At 36.6% G+C, this 24,279-nt stretch overlaps 2 protein-coding genes and 1 long non-coding RNA gene across 3 annotated transcripts in view; 1 reads left to right on the top strand and 2 right to left on the bottom strand.

Annotated features, from left to right (window-relative positions):
• Positions 1-24,271, bottom strand: part of LOC137177098 (uncharacterized) — a 70,010-nt gene extending 45,739 nt beyond the window's left edge. The window contains exon 1 of the long non-coding RNA XR_010925958.1: positions 24,088-24,271. This is a non-coding gene — a long non-coding RNA (uncharacterized lncRNA). The remainder of the gene's footprint in view (positions 1-24,087) is intronic.
• On the bottom strand, positions 506-16,147 carry LOC137177201 (uncharacterized). The gene is made up of 17 exons (XM_067583364.1): positions 16,085-16,147; positions 15,759-15,830; positions 12,690-14,071; positions 12,334-12,437; positions 12,025-12,118; positions 11,561-11,629; positions 9,191-9,299; positions 8,920-8,977; positions 7,037-8,092; positions 6,624-6,935; positions 6,392-6,524; positions 6,134-6,191; positions 5,109-6,056; positions 4,634-4,945; positions 3,123-3,255; positions 2,925-2,961; positions 506-2,833 (listed from the first exon to the last, which is right to left on the bottom strand). Exons 4-7 carry the CDS (start codon positions 12,408-12,410, stop codon positions 9,207-9,209), a joined length of 333 nt encoding a protein of 110 aa, XP_067439465.1. The 5' UTR covers positions 12,411-12,437; positions 12,690-14,071; positions 15,759-15,830; positions 16,085-16,147; the 3' UTR covers positions 506-2,833; positions 2,925-2,961; positions 3,123-3,255; positions 4,634-4,945; positions 5,109-6,056; positions 6,134-6,191; positions 6,392-6,524; positions 6,624-6,935; positions 7,037-8,092; positions 8,920-8,977; positions 9,191-9,206.
• Positions 17,236-20,232, top strand: gemin8 (gem (nuclear organelle) associated protein 8). The gene is made up of 4 exons (XM_067583264.1): positions 17,236-17,336; positions 17,622-17,692; positions 18,591-18,933; positions 19,160-20,232. The coding sequence occupies exons 2-4, from the start codon at positions 17,690-17,692 to the stop codon at positions 19,417-19,419; spliced, it is 606 nt and encodes a 201-aa protein (XP_067439365.1). The 5' UTR covers positions 17,236-17,336; positions 17,622-17,689; the 3' UTR covers positions 19,420-20,232.
• Positions 24,272-24,279: the final 8 nt, after the last annotated feature.

Below are 24,279 nucleotides of genomic sequence, written 5' to 3'. Positions count from 1 at the left end.
TAGATGCTGTTGTGGTTGAACCTGAGATATATTAGACTCACACCACAATCCATTAAACACATATCACTTATGACCAAGTGTGAAACACACACACGGTTGCTCTGATTTATGTGTCTTTTAAATACAGAAATAAAAGTAAGTTCAAAGCCCCCCGATTACATAGATGTCTATACACACACATACATGCACTCCTTCCAGATATAGAAACCTGCAGCGCCGCAAAGACGCAGCGGGGCAAAAACCAAACAAGGCACCTAAACCAGTGTTTATGTAGCTGCAGTCATAGCTAAACTTATAAATACAGAGAGCTCCAGAGCTATGCATTTCTCACCTGTGACACACACACACACACAGTCTCTCATTCATTTCTGCCATGAATTTTTGAATGTTGAATGTTAATGAAAATAAATGTTGTTTGAAGTGATGTTGTATTTATGCTTTATTTATAGAGCAAAATAATGTAATATGCTACTAGAAGGTAAAGACTTTGAAGGTCAACAGGACACTTTACATACAGTAAAACAGGTCAGATTCTTTAACTTTAATTTTATACTGTACAAAAAATATCAATGCAAAAATATCACTGTTACTGACATATCCCAGACTGTGACAATCCAAAAAAAGAAAAAAAAAATCACTAGGCCTTTAGTATATTGGAAATATTTCAATTTTTGTGTTTTTTTCTTTTATAAACATTAGTGGCATCATCACAGACACTGGCATTTAAAGTTTTTTAAAATTCTGAAAATGAACAAATATTTGGTAGTTATGATCAGGACTGATGTTGGTTAAAACAATTAACTGTGATAATGGAAAAAGAAAATAATATATCATATTTTATGGCAGTTTTTGACATACTTAAAGGGGGATGTTTTGTTTTTTTAAATCTGACATTGCACAAAAATAAGAATGCATAAATATCAATGTTGTTGCTAATCATTGACATATCCCAGACTGTGATAATCAATAAATAATAATTGGTTCTGAACAGGATTTGATTTGTGTCATCGCAACTAGTTAAGAGCCAAATGTGGTCAAATATACAACTTATAAAAATGTGAAATGGAAACATGAAACCTCCAGTGCGCAAACACTGACAACAAACTTTACAGTGAAGTAGGAAACATCTTCTGTGAGGTAATGAAACTTTTGAAATGAACAATATTTGCATATTTATAATTTTTTTATGAGGGAAATGGAGTAGGTGTCATTTTAAGAAATTAAAATTGGTAATTAAACATTTTTGTGGGGAACCCATATCAGACACACATTGTTGTTCCAAGTAGAGTATTTCTAGATGTCAGGAGGGGATCTTTAATGTTGTACTTTATCAATAGTATCATGTGATATTTTTTATTGTAGGGAAAAAGAAATCCAACATTTACCTTCCACAGTGATATCAAGATAGAAATAAGATGTTCCAATGGGATGTGAACACTGACAACTGTAGTTCCCACTATCCAGTGATATTAAACTGGTCAGGTGAAGAAATATAGTCTGATTCTTTTTCATGAGTGTGAATCTTGAGTCACATCTATTAAAAAAACTCTGCTCCTCTCTGTGCTGATCTTACATATTATAAGTGTGATGATATTCAGTGTTTCATTGGTGCATATCAGAGTGACATATGGTTCTCTCCCAGTAGTTTTTCACAAGAGTCACTGCAAACAATCAATCATAAAAGTCAGTATGAAATATATAAAATGTTTTGTTGTTATCTTGAAATCAAATATTATCAGAAAACAATGGCAGTCTTAAATGATAAATTATAAGAACTAGTTCCTGCACCTTGGTTGTTGTTATATGCAGGTAGCAGCAGAGGCAGAACAAACCACAGTTTCCAAACAGCCATGCTGGTCAAGAGGTCTGAGCACCAGTTAAAGTGCTGCTGGCAGTGAAGACTTTACTGTACTGAAGAGGGGAAACTGACACACGTCTTTGATCTGTTCTCTAGATACCTAAACTTCAAACTCTCACAGAGGTACAAGCTGGTGTCTCTACTCTGCTAAAAGGAAGTGCAAGACATGACTGCTTCTGCTTTCACATTAAGACACTGAAGGTAAAACAGAGTAGGTGCATGAAAGAAAACATGTCTATAAACATCAGGTCTGCAGTCACATGTTGGACACTCTTGGACTTGGATCCTCTAAGAATTGAACCAATATGAAGTTTCATCTTAAAGTTTAAACACATTTCATTTCATTTTAATTTACACATTACTAAAATATTTACTAGCTGAGACATTTCTGAAGTTTTAATGGTGCAACCTGATTTAGTAATAATTTACTAGATTGAAACTAGCTAGTAGTTAAATGTTTCACTTTTACAGCTTTGCAGCAATTTGACAAACTCAATATCTGACATCAAAAGAACAAGCAGTTTTAACAATTCATTCATTACATAATTAATTCTGATCATCATTATGTTTTGCAAACAGTATATTGCTCTTACTGTTCTCTTAAAACATTAAACTTACAAAAATAAAATACAATTCATATAAAACTATTAAGCTTGAATGTTTTAGAATGAAATACACGTTAAGGATCAGTCGTACAGGAGAGTGAAATACCAATGTATGTAAAATAGTGCCACCTTGTGGACATCAGGCTTTGTTTCACTTATTATTCAATAGGAAAACATGCATCACATTATACTGGATATTGTATAATTAAAGTCCTACAAAGGCATCTCTAAATTCATCTCCACTCTGGTGAACACATTTAAATAATCAGTATTAGAAGTTTGTATTTCAGTAGTTACTATACAAAATAGTTGAATAAAGCACGTTCTCTCTCTGCATGAAGGTGCTGTACGGCTCAATTTCTTCTGCTTCCTGCAAAATGACAGATATTTTAGAATATGTTTCCTCATAAGTTAAATGAACAGCACAAACAAAGTAGGGGCAACATTTTTGTGTACATTACCGTGTTTGGAAGACTGGTTGTTGATTCAAGTTGTCTTCTGTTGGATAAATATGGAAATACATCGTTACAAAATAGTTTTTAATGTGTAGGATCAAAATTTGTACCATTGATGAAGTTCCTTTACTAAGATATAAGCTTTATTAAAGATGATCTATTCCAAATATTAACTATGTTAATGCATGAATATTAATATCTTACCTAGGACGTTTTTTTCTGTGGATAAATCCCAGGACGACTCCAGTTATGATGAGTAATAATAACAAGAATATAATTACACTAATATATTTCGTTATGTTTATCATTTCAGTAGAACTGGTGGCTTCTTCATCCTCTAAAACAGTGTAAAGGACAAAATCTTGTCAGAAAAATGGCATTAGTATTTACATTATTTGCAAAGAAACTTTTAAAGTCCCCCTCCAGTCAAAAATATGTTTTTCTTCTTGTTCCTACAGTAGTTTAGAGCCAATAATGGTCAAATACACAACTTATAAAAGTGTGAAACGGAAACGTGAAGCCTCTAGTGCACAAACACTGAGAACAAACTTTATGGTGAAGTAGGAAACGTCTTCTGTCAAGTAGTTAAACTAATATTTGTACATTTATAGATTCTGGCATTTTTAATGAGAGAAAAGGAGTAGATGTCATTTTAACAATTTTAATTGGTGATAACAGTTGTGCTCATAAAATGAAATATTGACCATATTGGAAAATATGATCGTGCTGAAAACTTCTCTTTTATTTAGGGATAGTGTTCAGGTGAAGCCATTTATTTTTACATAATTGTGTTTGCCCTTTTAAAATCATAATGATAACTGAAATCACCCAAATGGTCCTGAACAAAAGTTTACATACCCTTGAATGTTTGACCTGTTATATACACACAAGTTCACACACAAGTTTAAATGGCTATGAAGGGTAAGTTTCCACACCTGTGACTTGTTTGATTGTAATTAGTGTCTGTGTATAAATAGTCAATGAGTTTTGGCACATTTCATCCACGGCTGCTCTGACTTTACTGAGCCACAGCAAAAGCAAAAGAACGGTCAAAGGACCTGCGAGAAAAGGTAGTTGAACTTTATAAATCAGGAAAAGGATATAAAAAGATTTGAAAATGCTGATAAATCGTGTTCAAGCACTGATAAAGAAATGGGAAATTAGGAGTTCAGTTGATACCAAGCCACGGTCAGGTAGAAACAACAAAGATTTCATCCACAACTACCAGGAAAATTGTTTGGGTTGCAAAAAAAACCCACATGCAACTTTAACTGAAATACAGGATTCTCTGCAAAAATGTGTTGCGGCTGTTTCAAGATGCACAATAAGTAGATACTTGAACAAAAACAGGCTGCACGGTCGAGTTACCAGAAAAAAGCTGTTACTGCGCCAACGCCACAAAACAGCCCGCTTACAATATACTTAATAACATCTAGACAAGCCTCAAAACTTCTGAAACAAAGTCATTTGGATTGATGAGACCAGAATTGAACTTTATGGTCACAACGACAAACACTATGAATGATACACATCTTACAAATTCTGTCAGTTTATGTAAACTTACGAGCACAACTGTATATTATGGAAAGGCCTTATCAGACCCACATTATCATTTCAAGTAGAGTATTTTTAGATGTCTGGAGGGGAACTTTAATATAGTATCAATAGTATCATGTAATATTGTATATTGAAGCGAAAAGCAATCCAACATTTACCTTCCACAGTGATATTAAGATGGAGATGAATTGTTCCTACACGATTTGTACACTCACAGCTGTAGTTCCCACTATCCACTGGTGTTAAACTGGTCAGGTGAAGAAATATATTCTGATTCTTTTTCATAAGTGTGAATCTGGAGTCACATTTATTAAAAATCTCCTCTCCATATTTGTACGCCAAGCGACACTCTTCTCCTCTGCTCCTCTCTCTTCTGATGTTACATACTACAAGTGTGATGATATTCACTGTTTCATTGGTGCATACTGGAGTGATATATGGTTCTCTCCCAGTAGTTTTCACAAGAGTCACTGCAAATAATCAATCATAAATCAATATGAATACATTCAATGAGCTAGAACTACTGTAGAACAAGCAATTTACAGAAAAAAATATTTTCTCTCTTTAAACCAAAGATAATAAGATAAACAGAAAACAAGTTATACATTATGAAAAGTAGTTCAAGTACAGTACCTTCGCAGTCAATAAAAAAAGTTGACGGCAGTAGCAGCAAAGCAAACCACAGTTCCCATACACCCATGCTGGTCAAGACATCTAAGCAACAGTGAAACTGCTGCTTGAAATGTACAGTATCAGTCGCCTCAGTGTGGGAGGACGACACGCCACCTCTGCACTGCACTTCAGCTACTGATAACGTCTATTTCTCTCACAGAGGTAGCTAGTGTGAACGCTTAAAAAGGAAGTGCAAGACTGAACTGTTCCTGCTTTCATATAAGACACTCTGAAAGTGAAGAAAGGAGCAACTGCATGAACGCACATTTTCTTCCCTCTAATAACACAAAAGTACTAACAATATATTTAAAAACATATTGGCATTATTTTTGACTGCAAAGAGAGATGATTAATGCTTCCTTATAAGCTGGGAGCTGTGTGCCACACTTATAAGTGTCCTACTCTCTGAGCTTGATGGGCGTGGTGTAAAAAAGACTGAAAACATTAGAAGACAAGTAAAGAGAATCAAAACAATTTTGCAGTTTAGAGTTTTCTCTACTTTACACAGACTTTGACTTTAATGCAATTCTTTTCCCACACTGCAAGCATTACAAACTTTTTGGAAATTAAATGATCAATTAATAGATATACAATATATTCTCTGTATTTTTAGTAATAGTGTACAAAAATGTTCAAACTACGCTAGCAAGTCTGTCAATGTTCATTTATATTCACTAATAAATGAAGAAGTAAAGTCCATGTGTTGACATTTACTGCATCATTTCCAGCTTAGTTTTATATAGTTTCATAGACTGAATAAACTGGATGGAAATCTTCCTCGTTGTCTGTCTCCTGATAATAAAAACGGGAGATTATTACACTGACGCTGGTTGAATCTGGTAGTTGGTTGGAGATAGTTTGGTAGACATCACTGGCTGGCTGCTGAAGGCTTGTGTAGGGGTCCTCTTCCTATAAAAACAATTCAAAGTCATTACACACTACACACAGGAGGAGTGTAAAACAGAACTACTATGTTGAATGCTCACCAAAACACAGGGAGTTTCAGTTCTGGTTAATTCAGATGCTCCTGAACTTGTATTCTGTCTGTTAGGACAAATGAATGTCAAAGTTAGTAGTTAGTAGGGGCATTTTATGAGAGAAAAAGTTGCTTATGATTCAAACACTACGCCCTAATAAGAAGGAAAATGCTGCTCACTTGGAGCCATTTGTTTAACAGCATTTCTAACCATGACACACCATAAAAAGGGTATTATTCTGCAAGTTTAAAGCTTAAAGTTTTTCACCTGTGATTGTTTCTTCTCAGGATAGGTCCACAGATGATTCCAGCTGCCATTATGAACGTAGCTGTAACAGTTACAGTGATGACAGCTGTAGCGATGACCCTCATGCCAGAAAAAGTGCCGCCCTCTTCCTCTGCTGCTCATGGTCACAAAAAGCAAACCCCAAAAAACATCCACAGTATGTTACTTCATCTGTTCTGATTGAAAAACTTAAATGTTAGCAGCTTAAACTCACCTTCAACAGTTATATCCAGATGGACAGCATGTGTCCCTCTTTCATATGAACACTCACAGCTGTAGTTCCCACTATCCACTGGTGTTAAACTGGTCAGGCAGAGAAATATAGTCTGATTCTCAGTCTTCAGTGTGAACCTGGAGTCGCATTCTTGGTTAAATTTCTTGTCATGTGTGTATAGCAGTTGACACGCTTCGCCCCGATATCTCCTTGTGCTGATCCTACATGTCAATACTACAATAACACCCAGGTTTTCGTTCATACATACAGGAGTGATGACTGGTTCTCTCCCAGTGGTTTTCACAACAGTCACTGCAATCAAAAGGAAACTCAGTGGACCATATTTAATGATATTTTAACAATTAGAGTCACAAAATGACCTGCATAAATCATAAAAAGTTTTAGTACAGTACCTTTGGTGTCAGCACACAATGGTAGAAGCAGAAAAAAACACTGTTTCCATCCATCCATACTAGCCAAAAGACTGAACAAATGTCACATCTGCTGCTAGAAGACCTTAGAATACAGTTATGAAATGCTCTTTTGTCCTTATTAAGGTTCAATATGAGTGACGCGTCCTAAAACAGAAGTGAACCTGACTGCTTCTACTTTCAGGTCATTAATCCTGATTGTTAAAAATAAAACTTCTCAAACGTCACTTTAAAAGGTGCATGAATACAAATAGAGAACAGATAAATCATACCTGCACTCACTTATCTTACATTTAAGAGCTTTTTGAGCACTTTTAGTATCTTGGATGAATTAATTCAATCAAAAACTCTATTTTCAATACAACATTCAAGGGTTTTCAGACAGTATGAACATTTATTGAACCCTGTTAGATGTTTTTAAAAAGGTAGTAAGATGCACATACTTCTTCCTGTGTAGTGTAGAGGTACTGTATATGTAAGAAATGATTTGGTAAAGCATTTTTAACACTAGTATGTCTTGATTTCTGTCACTTCTGCAATGGTTTAGCAACCTCACAAAAAAATTCATCAACAAAAACATCTATGAACAAGCTAGTGTGTCTATAAAAGTACTGAGAGGAGGATATTGGAGGATAATCATGCAAATGAACATAACAGTTATATATTATGACTAAACCACTCCATAAGTATCAAAATCACAATGCCTTGGCCTCTTTAATGCTTCTGTATGTGCAAACTGCAATCTTCATCCAGTATCATATCTAAAAAAATTTAAAAAACGCACAACTTTGCACTGTCCCAATAATTAGTTATACAGGTGTGTTATCTTGACTTTTGGTGTAAATGGTTTCATTGGTGTAGCAACTTCCATCCGTCTCTCTTTTGTTTATTTCCTGATCATCTGACTGGGCCATCACTATATCATTGCTGGCTGAAACTGTAGGTGTCATGTCGATGACGCATTGAGGAAATGGTTTGGTAGAGATCACTTTCGGGTAAATGAAGGCTCGTGTAGGGGTCATTTAGGTCATCTTCATCCTATAAAAACATATGAAAATGTCAAATAAAGCACCCTTTATAAAAAGCTGCAACTAACAGCTTTAATAAATAAACTACAATGGTTCTACAAGTAACTTTATTGAAGACTAACCAAATGAGCTATAAAACATGCAAACATTTAGTCATTGACAGGTAATGAGTTTTTCCACTTTCTACTGAGCCATTAAGTCTTTATAAATGTTAATCCAGTAAACTTTAAGTAAAGTAGGTTAGGTTAATCAAGTTGAGGGTAAAAGTTTTGATGAAGGGGAGCATAAAACAATTATAAAGCAATTTGTTACAACATATAAACCCTTCATAAAAAATAAAAAAAAGAGTATCACATCAGAAAGTGGTAACAAAATCCTTAACGTAACATGATGTAAAATAAAAAGTTTGGTTGATAAATGGTCGACACGTGTAGTCATACTGAAGTTCTCCAGGTCATCACATCCCCTCTCACTTATACCACTGATCCTCAATCATTTGTCTCCTTTCTTTAGCCTGTACTTTACTATGTACATTTGCCTCTTCTTGCTCCGCCACACAGTGCATATCATATGTTTATGACTGCAAGAAATGTACCCTTGAATGTATGACTTGAGACTTTTGTTTAAGTATCTCATATGCAGCAACCTTCCTGCAAGTGTTAACACATTACACCATGTGTGGAAATTGTTGTCACACCATTCTGGTTTATATTGAGTCAACTTAAAATGGTGTGACAGCCAAAACTAAAGAAAAAACTAAACGGTGTGTAAATGTAATATGTTTCCACTGAGTGTAGTCTCTTACAAAAGTACATTTCTAAAGAAAACAGTGCTCACCATAGGGCAGGGGGTTTCACATTCAAATAATTCAGATGGTCCTGACCTTGTGTGGTCTCTGAAAATGAGATAGATATATATATATCAGTGAAACACACAAATATTTAAATATCAACTACAGCTGATCCAGCAACTGCTAGACTTGCACTATTCAATTCAAAACATCATTTTAATTACGTCTAGGAAACTTTTGAGTGTCCACAGTTACAGTGCTTTTCAGGTTACAAATACTAACTGCCTTTAAACAAAGTATGAAGTTACAATCTTTCACCTGCAATGATTTTCTCTCAGGATAAGTCCGAGGACAGCTCCAGATACAATGATAAACACAGTAACAGCACCAACCATGGAGGAGATAAAGGAAATGCTGGCGTCATCTCCTAAAAAACAGGAACAAAACAATGTAACACTGAGATCTTCTCTGAATCAAAAGACACTGGAAACTGTTGTGACAATATTTTGTGAAAGTCAAAATGATGTGATACAGATAGTATTTGGACAGTTACACATTTTATGCAAAGCCCTTTTAACACATACTGCCCAAAGTTTAGGGTTCAAACACACACATACAAAATCATCATATTTAATATTTTGTGGGAAACTGGCTGAAGTCTTGGAGCCATAGACATCAGCAGAGGTTTTGTATCTTCGCTCTCCCTTCACTGCGGACGCATTCAAGCTCAAGACAAGACTCATTTAAGCTTGCTTGTTATGGGGTCACTCAGCACGTAGGATGCGGCTCAATCGGACTGAGATCAGGGACGTGTTGACCCTGAAAAATTCTTGCTGCTTTGGCCTCTCTGTTTTCAAGCCTTGCGACGTATGTGCATCTCGTGCTGAACCCTCTGATGTTATGGTCAGGTCCTCTCTTGATCGCTTACAAGAAAACATGTCTGCCCACATCCTGGAAAGCATTCTTGACTCGCTGTGCAGTCATACAGTGCTATTTCTTCACCATGCGAATGCTTTGCTTCTCATCCACAAGACTTGCGGGTCTTTTTTTGGTCTTCCTGTCAGCGCAAGTCTGCTTTTTAGAACCGGCAACCCAACTAACCTTTCCCCTCTCTCTGATAGATTTTCGCTTTGCTCCAGCCTCATCATCTTCTTCACTTGACAGACAACTCCTTCTCAATTCTAAATGGAAAGTCTCAATCACCTCTGAGCCACATGTGAGTTCTTTTGTGCATGAACTAACGTTGAAACGACACCGAGCTTTGTGCACTATGTGTTAAAAGTTGTTTCTCTATTGATGTAACCTTACTTTCCCATCTCAGTCATTATCCAATGATTTCTCTAGGATATCATTGCAGACTTTCCTTTCAACACTACAGCAACAAAACTTTGAAGCAATACAGAAGCAAGAAAATAAATCTAAATTTACCCTCCACAGTGATATCGAGGTGGAGAGTGTCTGTTCCACGAGCATGTGAACACTCACAGCTGTAGTTCCCACGATCCGCTGGTGTTAAACCAGTCATGTAGAGAAATACAGTCCCATTCTCTTTGACCAGTCTGAATCTGGAGTAACATCCATTCTCAATCTCTTCTCTATACTGATAAAGCAGATGACACTCTTTTCCTCTGCTCCTCTTTGTGTTGATCTTACACACTATAAGCGTGATGGTATGTAGTGTAGCAGTGGTGCATAATGGAGTGACATCTGATTCTCCCCTAGTGATGGTTTTCACAAGAGTCTCTGCAATTTAGAAATGTTTGAGTGACTTTGAGGCTAAGAAAGCAAAGAAAATGGCTGCTTGTAAGTCTACCAAACTGCAAAACTGGCTGACTTGTATAAACTGCATGTAATGAAAAAGCTCCTGTACAGTACCTTCATTGTCAAAACACAAACACAGTGTCATAAGTAGGATAAACCACAGTTTCCACTGATCCATAATGGCTGAAAGGTCTGAACGACAGTGCTGCTGCCGGAAACCAGTCAACTATACTAAAGGAAGGAGGGTAAACTTTGACATACTCCTTTGGCCACCTAAGCCTCAAACCACAAAAAAATATGAGGTGCCCTAAAAAGGAAGCGCAAGACATAACTGCTTCTACTTTCAAGTTAAAGACACACTGTGGGCGAAACTCTGACACCAGTTTCACTGGAAAAAAGCATCAATTTCAGCTGCAGAGACGATTAATAGAACGTGTATGGAAAGCCAAACTTACCCAGGCTGAGGTCTTTTTCTTGAAGCAGGGTCCCAAATTAAAATTGGATGTCAATTTCAAGCACTTCAACGACTTTCAGGAACGTGTTTGAGGACGTCCAGTAGTTTAAAATAAAATGTACGCTTTGAAATTTGCCCACAGAATGTGAAGCAGACATGTAGATCCTAGAGGCCAGACAAGTAACAGCCTGAACTATAAAACTTATCCTCCCAGGTTAAGGAATTTATGAAAAATCAATGATGAAAGAAAGATATAATTTATCATCATACAGGGGAGATTTGGAACAATAGATGCATACATGTAGCAGAGACACCCACATAAAATGTCACAAATTTTAAAAATGTAAAGAGAAGAATGCAGACAAAAGCTTAGTTGTTGCATTTTAAAATCAGACAGAATAGCCAGCTGAATATTGCATGTAGACAGTGAAGCACCACAAAGCAGTTGAGGCTGTTAACAGCACAATAAAAACCTTTTGGGTCCAAAGGCAGCGATCCAACTTGTGCTCCAACCGGCTGCTGCTGGACATCACCTGTCGGAGCTGAGAGCAGCAGACGAGACCAGGATACAGTCTTAGTCGTGTCCTTGCTACTTTATGATGTGTGCATGTTTTAAAAACAGAAGAAAATTACAAACCACGAGTCAGTTTTGAACTGTTCACATTCAAGGCAACCAACAAATGACCGGGCAAGTTTGAGATATCATATTAACTCTCATGTCAGCTGTATAAATGCAAAATCATTTGTATCAGCCCCAATTTGTACATTTCTATAAAATCCTCAAACAGAGACAAAAAGAGACATTTTGTCAAACCAGTGGCGTTTAACCCGTGACATCACATTTCAATACAGTTTAGTCCACCACAAGTAGTCAGATCAAAAATTGAATTATTTGAATATTAGCAGGTTATTACTTTACTGGTAACACACAACTCACCATGCTGTGAATGTCAGTGTGGGCTGGTGTGTCGTATTTGTAAGTCATCAGTCTGACGGCGGGCTTTCCATCCTGCAGGACGTGACACTGCAGTCTGAGGTGCAAAAAAATAAAGGATCATTACATTAAAAAAAAAAGACAATACTTTTTTTTACATTCTTCAACATCATACTATCTAATGAACATTATTGGCACATTCAAGGCTTCTTATTTGGGGTATTTTTGGACAGAACACAGTACATTGACACCATGAAGTTTGCAATAAAGTTTTCCAAAATAAATGTAAAGTGGTGTAATCATGAGTCTGACCTTTGCTTCTTCATTTTAGACTGGAGGATCAGGTCCCAGTTGCCGCCAGTGGTACTGGGCTCCATTTCAGCAGCCATGATGAGGAAACGTTCCTGAGAAGAGGCCTGGGAGCCAATCACAACACTCACAGTCATGACTTCAAGTCAATCGGAGCAGCTCAATCTGAGTCTTTCTTCGTTTGTACACATTTTATTAGTTTTCCAACATAGACGTACACTTTGAAATGCCTTCAACTGACTCTGCACTACATAAATATCAGTTTTAAATTTTAAAAAAAAACATATATATACACACAATAATAAATGATTTATAAAATTTGAGTTTAATGCTGTTATGCAGGGCTGGTGCAGACCTACCTTCACACAGGGACACAATCACAGCTGCTGTTGCCGGAGCTTCACCTCAGATTACTTCTGGAGCTGAGGATCTCACGTGGGAACACACACACACACACACACACACACACACACACACACACACACACACACACACACACACACTACAAGACTTTGCTCACAACAGAAAAAAGATTGTCACTAGAAAACAGAGGAATCAGATTAGAGAGGCGTTTTACTGTCGCCTCCCTATTGTGTTGAATAATTTAATCACAGTGTCACCTCACCAAGACAAGGGTTTCCACAGACCATCAAAATATTAGTCTTTTTGAGGCATTCACTCATACTTCAAGATTAAGGCCGATGTTGTTGAGCTTTACATGTGTAAACTGATTTTTTTCAGTGCAAGGTTGAGTAAATCAAGTGCACCTAAACACTGTGAAAACTTTAAATGCAATGCTTTTAGAAGCTTTGGCCATCTGTTCTGTCCCACTTGACATACTTTCCTTACTCACTGTCATGTGATCACAGTGCCAGCAGAGTGCTGGAGGTGTGTTTTAAACCTTATGGGGATTTTGAAGACAGCCTGACACCGGAAAGGCCTGACACAAACTGAAACTACAGCAGCAAGAGTTAAATAGATGCAGGTTTAAGGGAAAATATGGAACCGGGTAGATGTTGAACAATGTTTTTTTGTGATCAATTATTTAATGTATAAATAAAATAAATAAGTACATGGTAATTGTATAAAGAAAGCCCAGCCCCTCTCAGCCCCCGAACAGGCAACAGGCAAAACAACACAAAAGAATGAAAGAAATGAAGTCAACAAAAATATTGCCTCCATTCCCCAATATCACTTTATCATCACTGACAAAGATGTTAAATATGGACACTGTTGCTGTTGTTGTCAGCTCAATGAATGAGGTAATAAAAGCAATCACAGCTGTGAGAACTGGGGTAACTGTGGAATGAAACTAGGTCAAGTGTTTCTAGACTAGCATGAAAATGAAATGTGTAAAACGGTCAGAGCTTTCTTACCATTTACACATTTATGTTGATTTAATTGCATCTGTGATTAAATACATGCAGTATGAAGACACTGTCCTCTTGTTTTGGTGACAAGCATAGCTAAGAATTCTTCCAGTAATGAGCAATAAAGAGATTACGGAAAACTTTCTAAACAAAATATACTAGTGTTAAATCCTTGACCAACAAATTTGCATGTTAGGAAAAAAAAATATTCCACTTAACATTAATTCTAAGCATTACATCCTTCTTTTCTGCTCTGTTTTTCCAACACGTAGTTTCAAGAAAGACAAGTGTCTGACCTGACATGATGAAAGAAGTATTTAAACGTTGTGCTGAGTTTCTGGACAGACTGACGTTCACTGTGTCCTCATCATCTGCAAAGACAGACAACAGGTTCAAAAATCAGAGGTGATAAGATTCCCTGCAAAATCTAATTTCTGTAATTCAATATACATGACATGATAAAGCGCTCTCACAAGAAAAGGAAACCACAGCTTCAGTAACGGCTTGTACTGTATTTTTATCTTTGCTGTGGGTGTTGCGGCTCACTCACTCTTGTACTGAACACACTTGCTTGGCTCTCATGGTGGAGATACAGCAACAGCATCAGATAACTGCTTTAGTTTCTAATCAGAAAGCACAGTGCAACTTAACTTGCACATAGCATGAAGCCAACCTGAAGAGGAAGTGGTAGATATGATTGTACTGGCAGGTTTGATAATAAAAAATCTCTCTGTATTTTTTGTGGCTTTTACTTAAGGTATCAATACATGCATCACTGATCACTGGTCACAATTTAAGTAACACATTTAGTTTCCGACACTTTTTAGGATATCCTAACATAAATAAAATGTTTAAATATTGATAGTATTCTACTTGTGATTTATCCTACAATACTCCTACAATAACTTCATTGTACAGCTTTATGACAAACAAATTAAAGTAAAAACAAAAGTATGCACGTTGTTAAGTCATGTAACTGCAAACTTAATTTATGTCTGAGCATTACGATAGAAATACAGATGACAGACAAATAGGAAAAAAAGATATAATTCATATGAGTTTGTGGGAGTTTATGTACCGTTCCTCCCATGCAAAGCGATCTGGATCAATGGATGATGTCACATCCGCATGTAAATTACAGCTGTTGTGACTACATATTAATATATGGTGTCGGCAGCTTTAATATCTAAACAGTTTTATTTAAAGACTTGAAAAATGTTGTTACTTTGGTCAAGTATTGTAAAAGCTGATGTGAAAACCAATTATGAGAATTATGAGCAAAGAATATGGAGAAAGCCGTCATGTAATTGCAAATATTTATTCACACACAAAGTATTTATCAGATGCATCCCGAGAGTGGCAAAGTGTATTACCATTCATGATCAATAATTTCCTCTATTATGAATTTAGCTAAAAATAAAAGAAGACAGGATAGCCATATTGATACAAAATCAATGTTATTGAATACCTTGGAAATTATAAAAATGCACATTTAAGTTTCATAAAGATGAAAAGTACTGTGTCAGAGTCTGGTCTTGTACAATTGGAGGCAATTAATGATTTATATTTAAGAAACTTTATGTCTTGCAATAGAGGAAATGCTTATTTTATTTCTAGACTTGTTTTTATTTGTGTTAATGCATCCATCGAAAGCTCAAAGTAGTAAATGTGTTTTGAAAAGGCACATCTGTCTCTTTGCGTTTCCTCTGAAAGCTTTGAAGCCTCCAGCCAAAGCATGACCCAGATATACAGTAAAACATGTCTCACAGCACTCAGACACTAACTATTCCCCCTGCCTATATATCACAATGTCCTCCCTCTGATAATGTTACACTTTTTCACTACAGTGTGATACAAAGACTAAACCAGACACACAAATATATGAAGAAACAGATGCTTTTGCAAATATTCTGTTTGCAAATCAAAAGGTTTGTCTTATTCGACTTTGGGATAAAGTGCAACTTCCATTCTTAACACTCTAAGTCTACTGTGAAGCTAAATTAACACAGAAAATTCATTAAACTCAACAGAATTAAAAAATTAAAACTGCTGACTTACCTCTATGGCTGTAAAGAGACTGAACAACACCTTTGACTTTCATGGTGAGCACGTTTCCCCCCCGAACACTCTCTGTAATGTGTGAGTGTGATAAAGACAGAGGAGAAACCAGTGGCAGTTAAAATGAGAATAAAAAGAAAATGTGAAAGAAATCTCTCTTTTTTTGCAAATTTAAACTGGGTGTGAGGAGGGAAAAAATAGAAATATATCAATCAATCAATATATGGAGCTCAAGAATGAATGCATTTTCTTGCCTTTGTGTTAAGAGAAGATCAAGTGAAAAAGGCAAAAACTAAGAGAAAAATAAGTTTATACAGCATTTTTACCAGTGAATAATTTAAACTGCAAGTTCCAGACATTCATGCAATCAAGATCAGTCTGAAGGTGCAACACACACCTGTTAACAATTAGACAATTAGACCTTTCTGTCTTTCCATACACACACAGTAAACACATTTTAGTACATTATAAACACTGAGCAGGTAGTTGGGAGACAAAGAGAGGATTTATGATATCCTTTTATGAAGAATATCTCGTATGAAACACGAGAGGAGTAAAACTGAAACACGTTGGCTGCAAGCTGCAGAGCCCCCGAAGTCATGAAAGATGATCATTTTTTATCTTGTGCACGCAACACTTTGTTTGATGTGGTGTGTATTGTGCTATTGTCTGTATACGTTTGTTTAATTTGTCAGCTTTTTGTACTATGGCCAATTGCACTAATTAAAAATTTTTTTATATTTGATAGTAAAGGTTTAGGTAATTTTATAATATAATATATACATATATATGTCTAATGCTAAGTGTAAAATTTAAAAAAATCACAATGACAGTGAAGTCAGATGGCTCCCCTGGATTTTTATTTGTTATCCATCACATCTCTTATATTTCAGATTCATCTGTATATAATATTTCAAGTATGGTCAGTATTGCTACAGATGTATATAATTTGTGTAAACTATTTATGTTTTGATGTACACTTAATTCTAACATCCATGGACAATAATGTACCTTACTACCATAGCATTATCACTAAACGGTGTATACTCAGCAAATAGTATATTATAGTTATAGTTATGGTTATATCTCTAGTCTATTCTATTTTTATTTATTCTATGTTTTATATATTGTTATATTTAGTTATTTTATATATTTTAATTAATATATATTATTTATTTATTATTTAATTGTATTTGTTTCTTTTACCTACCTCATTGTTTTGTATTTTGATTCATGTCAAATGGCTGCTGTAACACTTTCATTTCCCTTTGGGATTAATAAAGTACTCTCTCTCTCTCTTACCTATCTATCTCTCACCTTTATTTTAACCTTAAAATGATAGACTTGCCATTATTTCAAGCTGTTTAATAAAGTCTGGCTTTTTATGAGCATTTAATCTATTAAAAAAAAAGATGTCATTTTACGGGTGCATTGTCCGATATTGGAAACAGACTGTTATTTCATGTTCGCGCAGTGACCGCTGGGCGGCGCCACACGGCCAGCAGTGACGTTGCTGTGCCTCAAAGGCTGCTGGGAAATATTCTCAGAAGAAGAGCCACCAACAATTTGACATCAGAGGTAAACAAACGTCTGTAAACGGGAGAAATTCAGCATATAACACATAATGTGACATGTATTTTCTGTATTTTTATACATATTTTGTTTGCGGTGTTTCTCGGTGTAAAGTTGGAGAAACAGTTTTTGTTTTCGAGATGTCAGCGTGTATCTTTAATTCAGACTGAACTCACAAAGTTAACTTAACAGTTTCATTGTAGACGAGTATTTTACCTTAAAATGAGCAGATATTGTTTGTCTTTCTCTTTATGTGCTCGTTGTTAATGTCAGTATGTGTGTATCTTTCAGATTTTGTCCGCTAGCTGCAGGCTTGTGGATGCTATAACGTTAGCAGGCAGCAGCAGGCATCTCCAGTCATGGTAAGACACACTAATCATTTTATAGAAACATACCCCCCTCAAATTAAGTTAGAGCTGCAAAGATTAGTCGATTAATGGATTAGTCGATCAATAGAAAATTAATCAGCAACTATTGTGATAATCTAATAATCATTTTAGTCATTTTTCAAGCCAATATGCCGAAGAAATGTGTTGGTTTCAGCTTCTTTTCATGCATTTCTTTGTCATTCATAATAGTAAACTGGATATTTTTGTGTTTCTGAATTTTTTTGGACAAAAAAGATATCACCCTTGATATTGAGATATTATAAGGGTCATTTTCACTATTTTTCTGACATTTTATAGCCAAAATGATTAATCAAATCAACAAAATAATTATTCTATGATGAAAAGAATTGTTAGTTGCAGCTCTAATTTAAAGCACACAGTGGGATTGTAGCATAGAAGCCAGATATTCATGTTTTGAGCCTGTGATGTGTGTTGTGCAAACCTTAAATAAATACAGCTGTGATCATGTGTTTGGTTGTATGTGTATCTGCCAGCAGCTAATCTCACATACTACTGGACGCATCAGCCTAATATTTTTTGTGCACATGTATGACACCATCCACCACCATTGACTGCTGACTCCTTCCTCCTCTTAACTGGCCGGTAGGGGCCGCAAGTGATCAACACATGCAGCAAAAGGCATTTCCAGCAATCAGCTAGGCTGTAAACCAGTCTGTTGCAGACCACATTTTGGCCTTTGTCATGGCTCAAAAGCTGACATCCATAGAAAAGTTTGGTCTCATCTTGAACTGAACTTAAATTACTCCATAACTGTCAGGTTTGGAATAAAACACATTTACTCAGGCAATGAATTTAATAGATAATAGGAGACTAACTATCTCTTTCACTGATTGATCTTTCTGTTTGGCAGGAGGACATAAGCACTGTAATGTCCTGGTTCTCCAGCCCTGTGTACAGTCGATACTGGCAGCACTACCAGCAGGCTATGGCTTGGCACCAGAGACACAGGCGTGCCTACCGAAAGGCCTTGGAGGCTGCCTACAGCCCCGGCTACTGCCACCTTCAGTATCCCAGCAGCCAGGAGCGCTATGCCGACTGGCACGCCGCCGGAGAGAGAGACAGTGAAGACGGAGAGGATGGAGACGAGGAGAGCAGCTCGGACAGTGAGATCGAGTGCGACGTCAGCAACATGGAGATCAGCGAGGAGCTACGGCAGTACTTCGCCCAGACGGAGAAACACAGAGAGGAGCTGAGTAAGAGACACGAGAATGACACCATCACACTTAGAAAAGTTCAAGATTGTGACAATTTTTTGAGCACTAGAGTGCCTCAAATCTTCCTCCATCTCCATCACCTAACCAGTAATACTTTGACCAGTGACGCTTAATTGTAGTCACATATCATAGTTAAAAAATGGGGTGTAAGGTGATTAGACTACCTGCTGTGTGTCTATAAATGAACTGTTTCCTGTCCTTGCAGAGAAGCAGCAGCAGATGGAGGCTGAGCAGCATGACAGCTATGTGCCAGCTGACCAGGACCTGCACGGCGTCTCCTGGCGGAGCAGTGCGGCTCCTCCCTTGGAGCGGCCAGGCGAGAGACGTGGGGCCGAGATGAAGAAACTGTACGGCAAGGATGCGGCCAAGATCCTGGCCATGGAGGCAGCAATGCAGCTCACTTTTGACAGAAACTGTGACCGCAAACAGCCCAAATACTGGCCAGTTATCCCACTGAAACTGTAACGGCTGCACAGAAAGCTACAAACTGTTTGATTCCCTGCTCTGATCTCTCAGTTAGGCAGCAGCTTTGTCATGTAATGGATCGTGGCTGTCAAATCTGCTGATGTCGAGCAAGTGGTTTGAGTTAGCTGAGGGTTAGGAGTTATTTTAAGCACAAAAAAGGGGTTGGGATTTTACATATAATGCTGGATCTTACTTGGGTTTATACTTTTACAATAAGTTAAGCTTAAAAACACAAGCACTGCCCAAAATTTCAAGACACTGCATTGTTTTATGTGGTCCTTTAACCATTGTTTCTTGATGTCAGGCCATGAAATTGAAAATACAAACACCAAAGAATAAAAATGAGTGCCAGCTGAGGGTCGGAGGAGCAGTAAAACTGCTGCCGCAGGTGATGTAAATAGATTCAAACAACATGTGCCTGGGTGTTTCCTCCTAATCTGTTTTTGTTTACCCTCTAGCTTGGTGATGTTTCATGCTGCAGTAGCTCCTCTTATGCCTGTCAACTTAGTTTAACCACAAAAACTACCCCCCCCCCTCCTCTGTTCAGATTCAGAAGCTTTCCTGCATGGCTGCTTCTGATATTCCACTTTTACACAAAGACTGATTTGTTGACGTTACTTCTAAACTGTGCCACTCCCGATTCTGACATTTCATCAGGTTCAAAGCTGTTCATGTGGTTTCTCAGGAGGGACGTTGAATATTCTCTCTTATCTTGTGTTCACACCAACCTGCACTCTTTTTTTTTTTAGACTGAGCCATGTGTATTTTAAAATAAATTCTTTTTCTAATAAAGTGTTTTATGTCTGGATAAAACCTGCTTTGTCAGAGGTTATTTCTTAGTTTCTAGCTGTAGTTTTTGCACAGTACACCACTTGCAGGAAACATATCCGCATACAGTGTCAAATTAAGTAACTATGAAAGAAATTTCTCCCTGATCACATCTGCATTTTCATTTAGCACATCCTTAGACTAATGCATTGTGTAAAATATATCAAGGAAAGTGAAGATATTCTCTTTACTAAAGTAAAATCAAAAGTCTCATCTGCAGAAATACAAGTAAAGTGAAAGTACATCTTGTGAAAAAAGGCCTAGAAATGATAAGCAGCAGCCCTATGATAAACTGCTATGACATCATAGCCGTGGAGTACTGTGGGAGTTTTCCTAGCGGGAAGACGCACAAGCCTTGTGGACCCAGATTGGACTCTGTCTAATTAATCCTGTGTGGACCTTAGTTGTGTTCATGTGTGTCCATGATAACATAACTGCTGAATAATTATTCCCCTTTCATAGTTTGGTTGGTGAACTGTAGCTCTCTAATAAATGGCAGAATTTGCTCGCCTTTGATGTTCAGTTAAATTGAGTAATTTACTTAATTTGTTCAGTTATGAATATGTATAATTTTAACTCCAAGTATGTGAAGCCTACTTATGTATTGTAAATATATTCCCTAAACTCTGTGCCTTTATTTTCTGTTCAACAACCTTCCTCTATTTCAGATTTACTCTGTACTGTGCTTAAGTGCAATTTTGAAGTACTTTACTTGAGTATTTCCATTTGATGCTACTTTATACTTCCACTCCACTACATTTCAGGGAGAAATATTTATTTGACAGCTTGAGTTACTTTTCAAGATTTGACACAATGAATAATATAACAAGCTTTTAAAATACAACACATTGTTCAAGATTAAACCAGTTTGATGTCTTACAAAAAGCAGTGTGTAGTCATGGTCACATTTCAGACGTCTATGAGTTTTTAGAAGGAGTTGTTAGGAGGATTTTTTATGCAGGACTTTTACTTGTAATGGAGTATTTTTACATTGCTATATTGATACTTTTACTTAAGTAAAGGATCTAAGTACTTCTTCCACTGCTGGATAAATCTTGTGGAGTAATAATGTAAAGTGTTACGTATAAAGTAGGCTAGCATAAAGTGGATATACTCAAGTAAAGTACATGAAAATTGTATTTGAGTGTAGTTCTTAAGTAAATGTTCTTTCTACCACTGCATATATTTGTTTCACCAATTGAGCATGATTAACTCAATTTATCACCAGTGTGCTAATGCAAATTACAGGCATTGAAAACACACTAATATACTGTATCACTATAATTAGTTAAGAATATCAAGTGATAATTGAATAAATGAATAATAGTGATCCACAAATGGTAAATATCGACACTTTTTGCATTTTAGCACTTTCCATTTGAACCAATACAGACACTTGTATTTCAGTTAATTAAATCTGATCCATTTCTAGCCCCAGCCATGATGTCATCCTGCACCCTCCACCCCCTGGTCCCAAAACGGGATGTCCAGTTGTTTACATGCTGCCCCCCTTTTATACAACCTGTGTATACAACCATCATCTGTGAGCTTTGCCACGTTTTGTGTGTCAGGGACAGTTTCCACAAAAGTGAAATACATTGGTACGTGGACTATTTTCTACATATGTATCTGTCCGTGCATGAAACCGACTCACTTTTAGATTTGTCTTGTTAGTTTCTGCAGGGACTTTTGTTGTTTGTGTGCACTCTGCATGACACACGGTGTGGTTGGGTTTAATTTGCATCTCTGATAATCAGTTTAAAGAATCAAACGTACTTCAGTCTGTTCACTTTCACCGCTTTGTTCTGAATTTCGTACATCTTTTTTTATCAGTTCGTATCAATATTACGCTTTGGAAGATCTCATCTCCAATTCATTTGGGTCAGTTTTAGATTTGTGCCATTCATATGAGCTCATGCACAATTGTCTGTTACTATATGTATGTCTTTGGACTGATGGGGACTTTGAATTGGAACAGTACTTGGGCTGCCACTGATGATGTTTCACAAGACCACAAGAACACAAGTACAAAAAAGAACGCAGATTCAGAAATGCCTCCAATGTCCTACCTACGGACCTCCGTCCTGAGCCCTCATGGACTTCTCTCGAAAGACAAAGGTATCACATTTTTTCTTAATTTCTCCAGCGTTTACAATACCTGAAATGCTGTTTTAATCAGGCGTCAAATGTGTTTTAAGTATGGCACGCCAAATGGGTCAAAATTCACCTGCTTTTACCACCGCCAAATGTAAAATAAGCGGCGTCAGGCGATAAATAACAGGCTTATACAACGCCTGACAGCACTTATAGAACGCCTGGCGGCCCTTATTTAACACCTGGCAGTGCTAAAGCCAGGCAAATTTTGACCCATTTGGCGTTCCATATTTAAATGCCTGCTGGTGATTAAAACGGTGATTAAGGGACAAAATAAAAAATCATATCCATTTTACTTTAAAAAATTGATGAGGCTACAATAAAGTGGTGTAAAACAATATATTTGAATTATATTAAAGATGTTACAAATTATTTGGTAGAGTTTAAAGTCCCAACAAACAGCAATAAAGAAGAGAAACTGGTTGTATTCAACATGTCAGAGATATTAAAGTAGTTCCTCTCTGAGTCAAAGGTAACATTCAGTTATTTATTTTATTTTAAAATGTTAAAAAAATATATATTATACATGGTTAAAAAATAGTACAAAAACATCAAAATCACTGTGTACATTAATCTTTTTGATCTGGAGATACAAGATGAGAGATTCATCTTGTTCAGGACACATTTTGATTCTGTTACAATGTCTGAACATTTTACCAACACATGATTTGATGCAGCTTTGTTCAAGTCTGAATGACTTTGTATTGAAACTACAGTCTTGTAGGTTGTTTGTCAATAAATAGACTTCTGACTGTGGAAGATGGTGGTTCTGGTTTCTCCTCTTGTGGATTTTACTCCTGAGGTGTTTATTTCCTGATCTGCTCGTTCTCCTGCATCATTAAAGGTGTTTTGCACCTTCAGATAAAAACAAGACATGAGTCAGTTTCCACTCACATTATTACAATACGTCATACATATTTCTATCACTGAATGACTCTGACAGTTAACAGTTATGTGGATAAACAGGCTGACTATGAGTACACAATGGACCATGAAGAGTAAAGTGCATCAGAATCAGCTTCATGTATAAATGACACATTAGTTAGAGAGATATAGAGACAGAAAGGAACTTAAATACCAAAATAGAGAGAAGACAGATTCAATCATTTTCTGAAGAAGCAATTAATAATAAATATGTGAATAATTATGAAAGTGTCTTACACATAAGGGCTTTTGATTGGTTCTTATGTCATCTCCGTCTCCTCAGCATCCCTGTGTGACAGAATGAAGGATTTAAGAACATTTATATATTATTTATTTATAGGTGTTGTCTGTATAGATTCTTTAAGTTCTGTGTTTCCTCTTAATGTCAATAAATTATTACCATATTAACTGTGAGACACTGGTATCACAACAAGACAGATATTGATTTGAAAGTTGAAATTACCTGTTCTTATGTTTACGTATGACAACAATGATGACTACAGCGACACAAACAAACCCTGCTGTGATCAATACAAGGATCAAAGTGAAATCTATGAGAAAAAGAGGAAAACATGTGATATGAAACACTAAACATTCATAAAGAAACTACACTTTAAATGTGAATTTGACTTAAGACAACTTTAAGGTTAACTTACTCTTATCAGATCCAGATTCATCATTAAAACCTGAAAAATGAAACCCAATCAGAATCATAGAATAATGATCTATCTGTAAATCTGTGGTTTTGAAAGTGTTTCTCACCATCAGCAGGAATCGTCTTAAACACCTGAATTTCAGGGACTGAGAGCAGTTGTGCTGCACATCCAACCTGTGCACCGTTTCCATGGAAACCAGACAGCACAGCTGTAGTGGTGACGGTGACTGTACCGTTGGTGTTGGTGACACTGACTGTGCTGTTGTGAGAGAAGTAGAGGTCTCGTTGTGGGACATTCA

The sequence above is a fragment of the Thunnus thynnus genome, chromosome 24 (assembly GCF_963924715.1).
Source record: "Thunnus thynnus chromosome 24, fThuThy2.1, whole genome shotgun sequence".
NCBI lineage: Eukaryota > Metazoa > Chordata > Actinopteri > Scombriformes > Scombridae > Thunnus > Thunnus thynnus.
The sequence above is the reverse complement of the archived record's forward strand: the minus strand, read 5'-3'. Positions and strand labels throughout refer to the sequence as shown.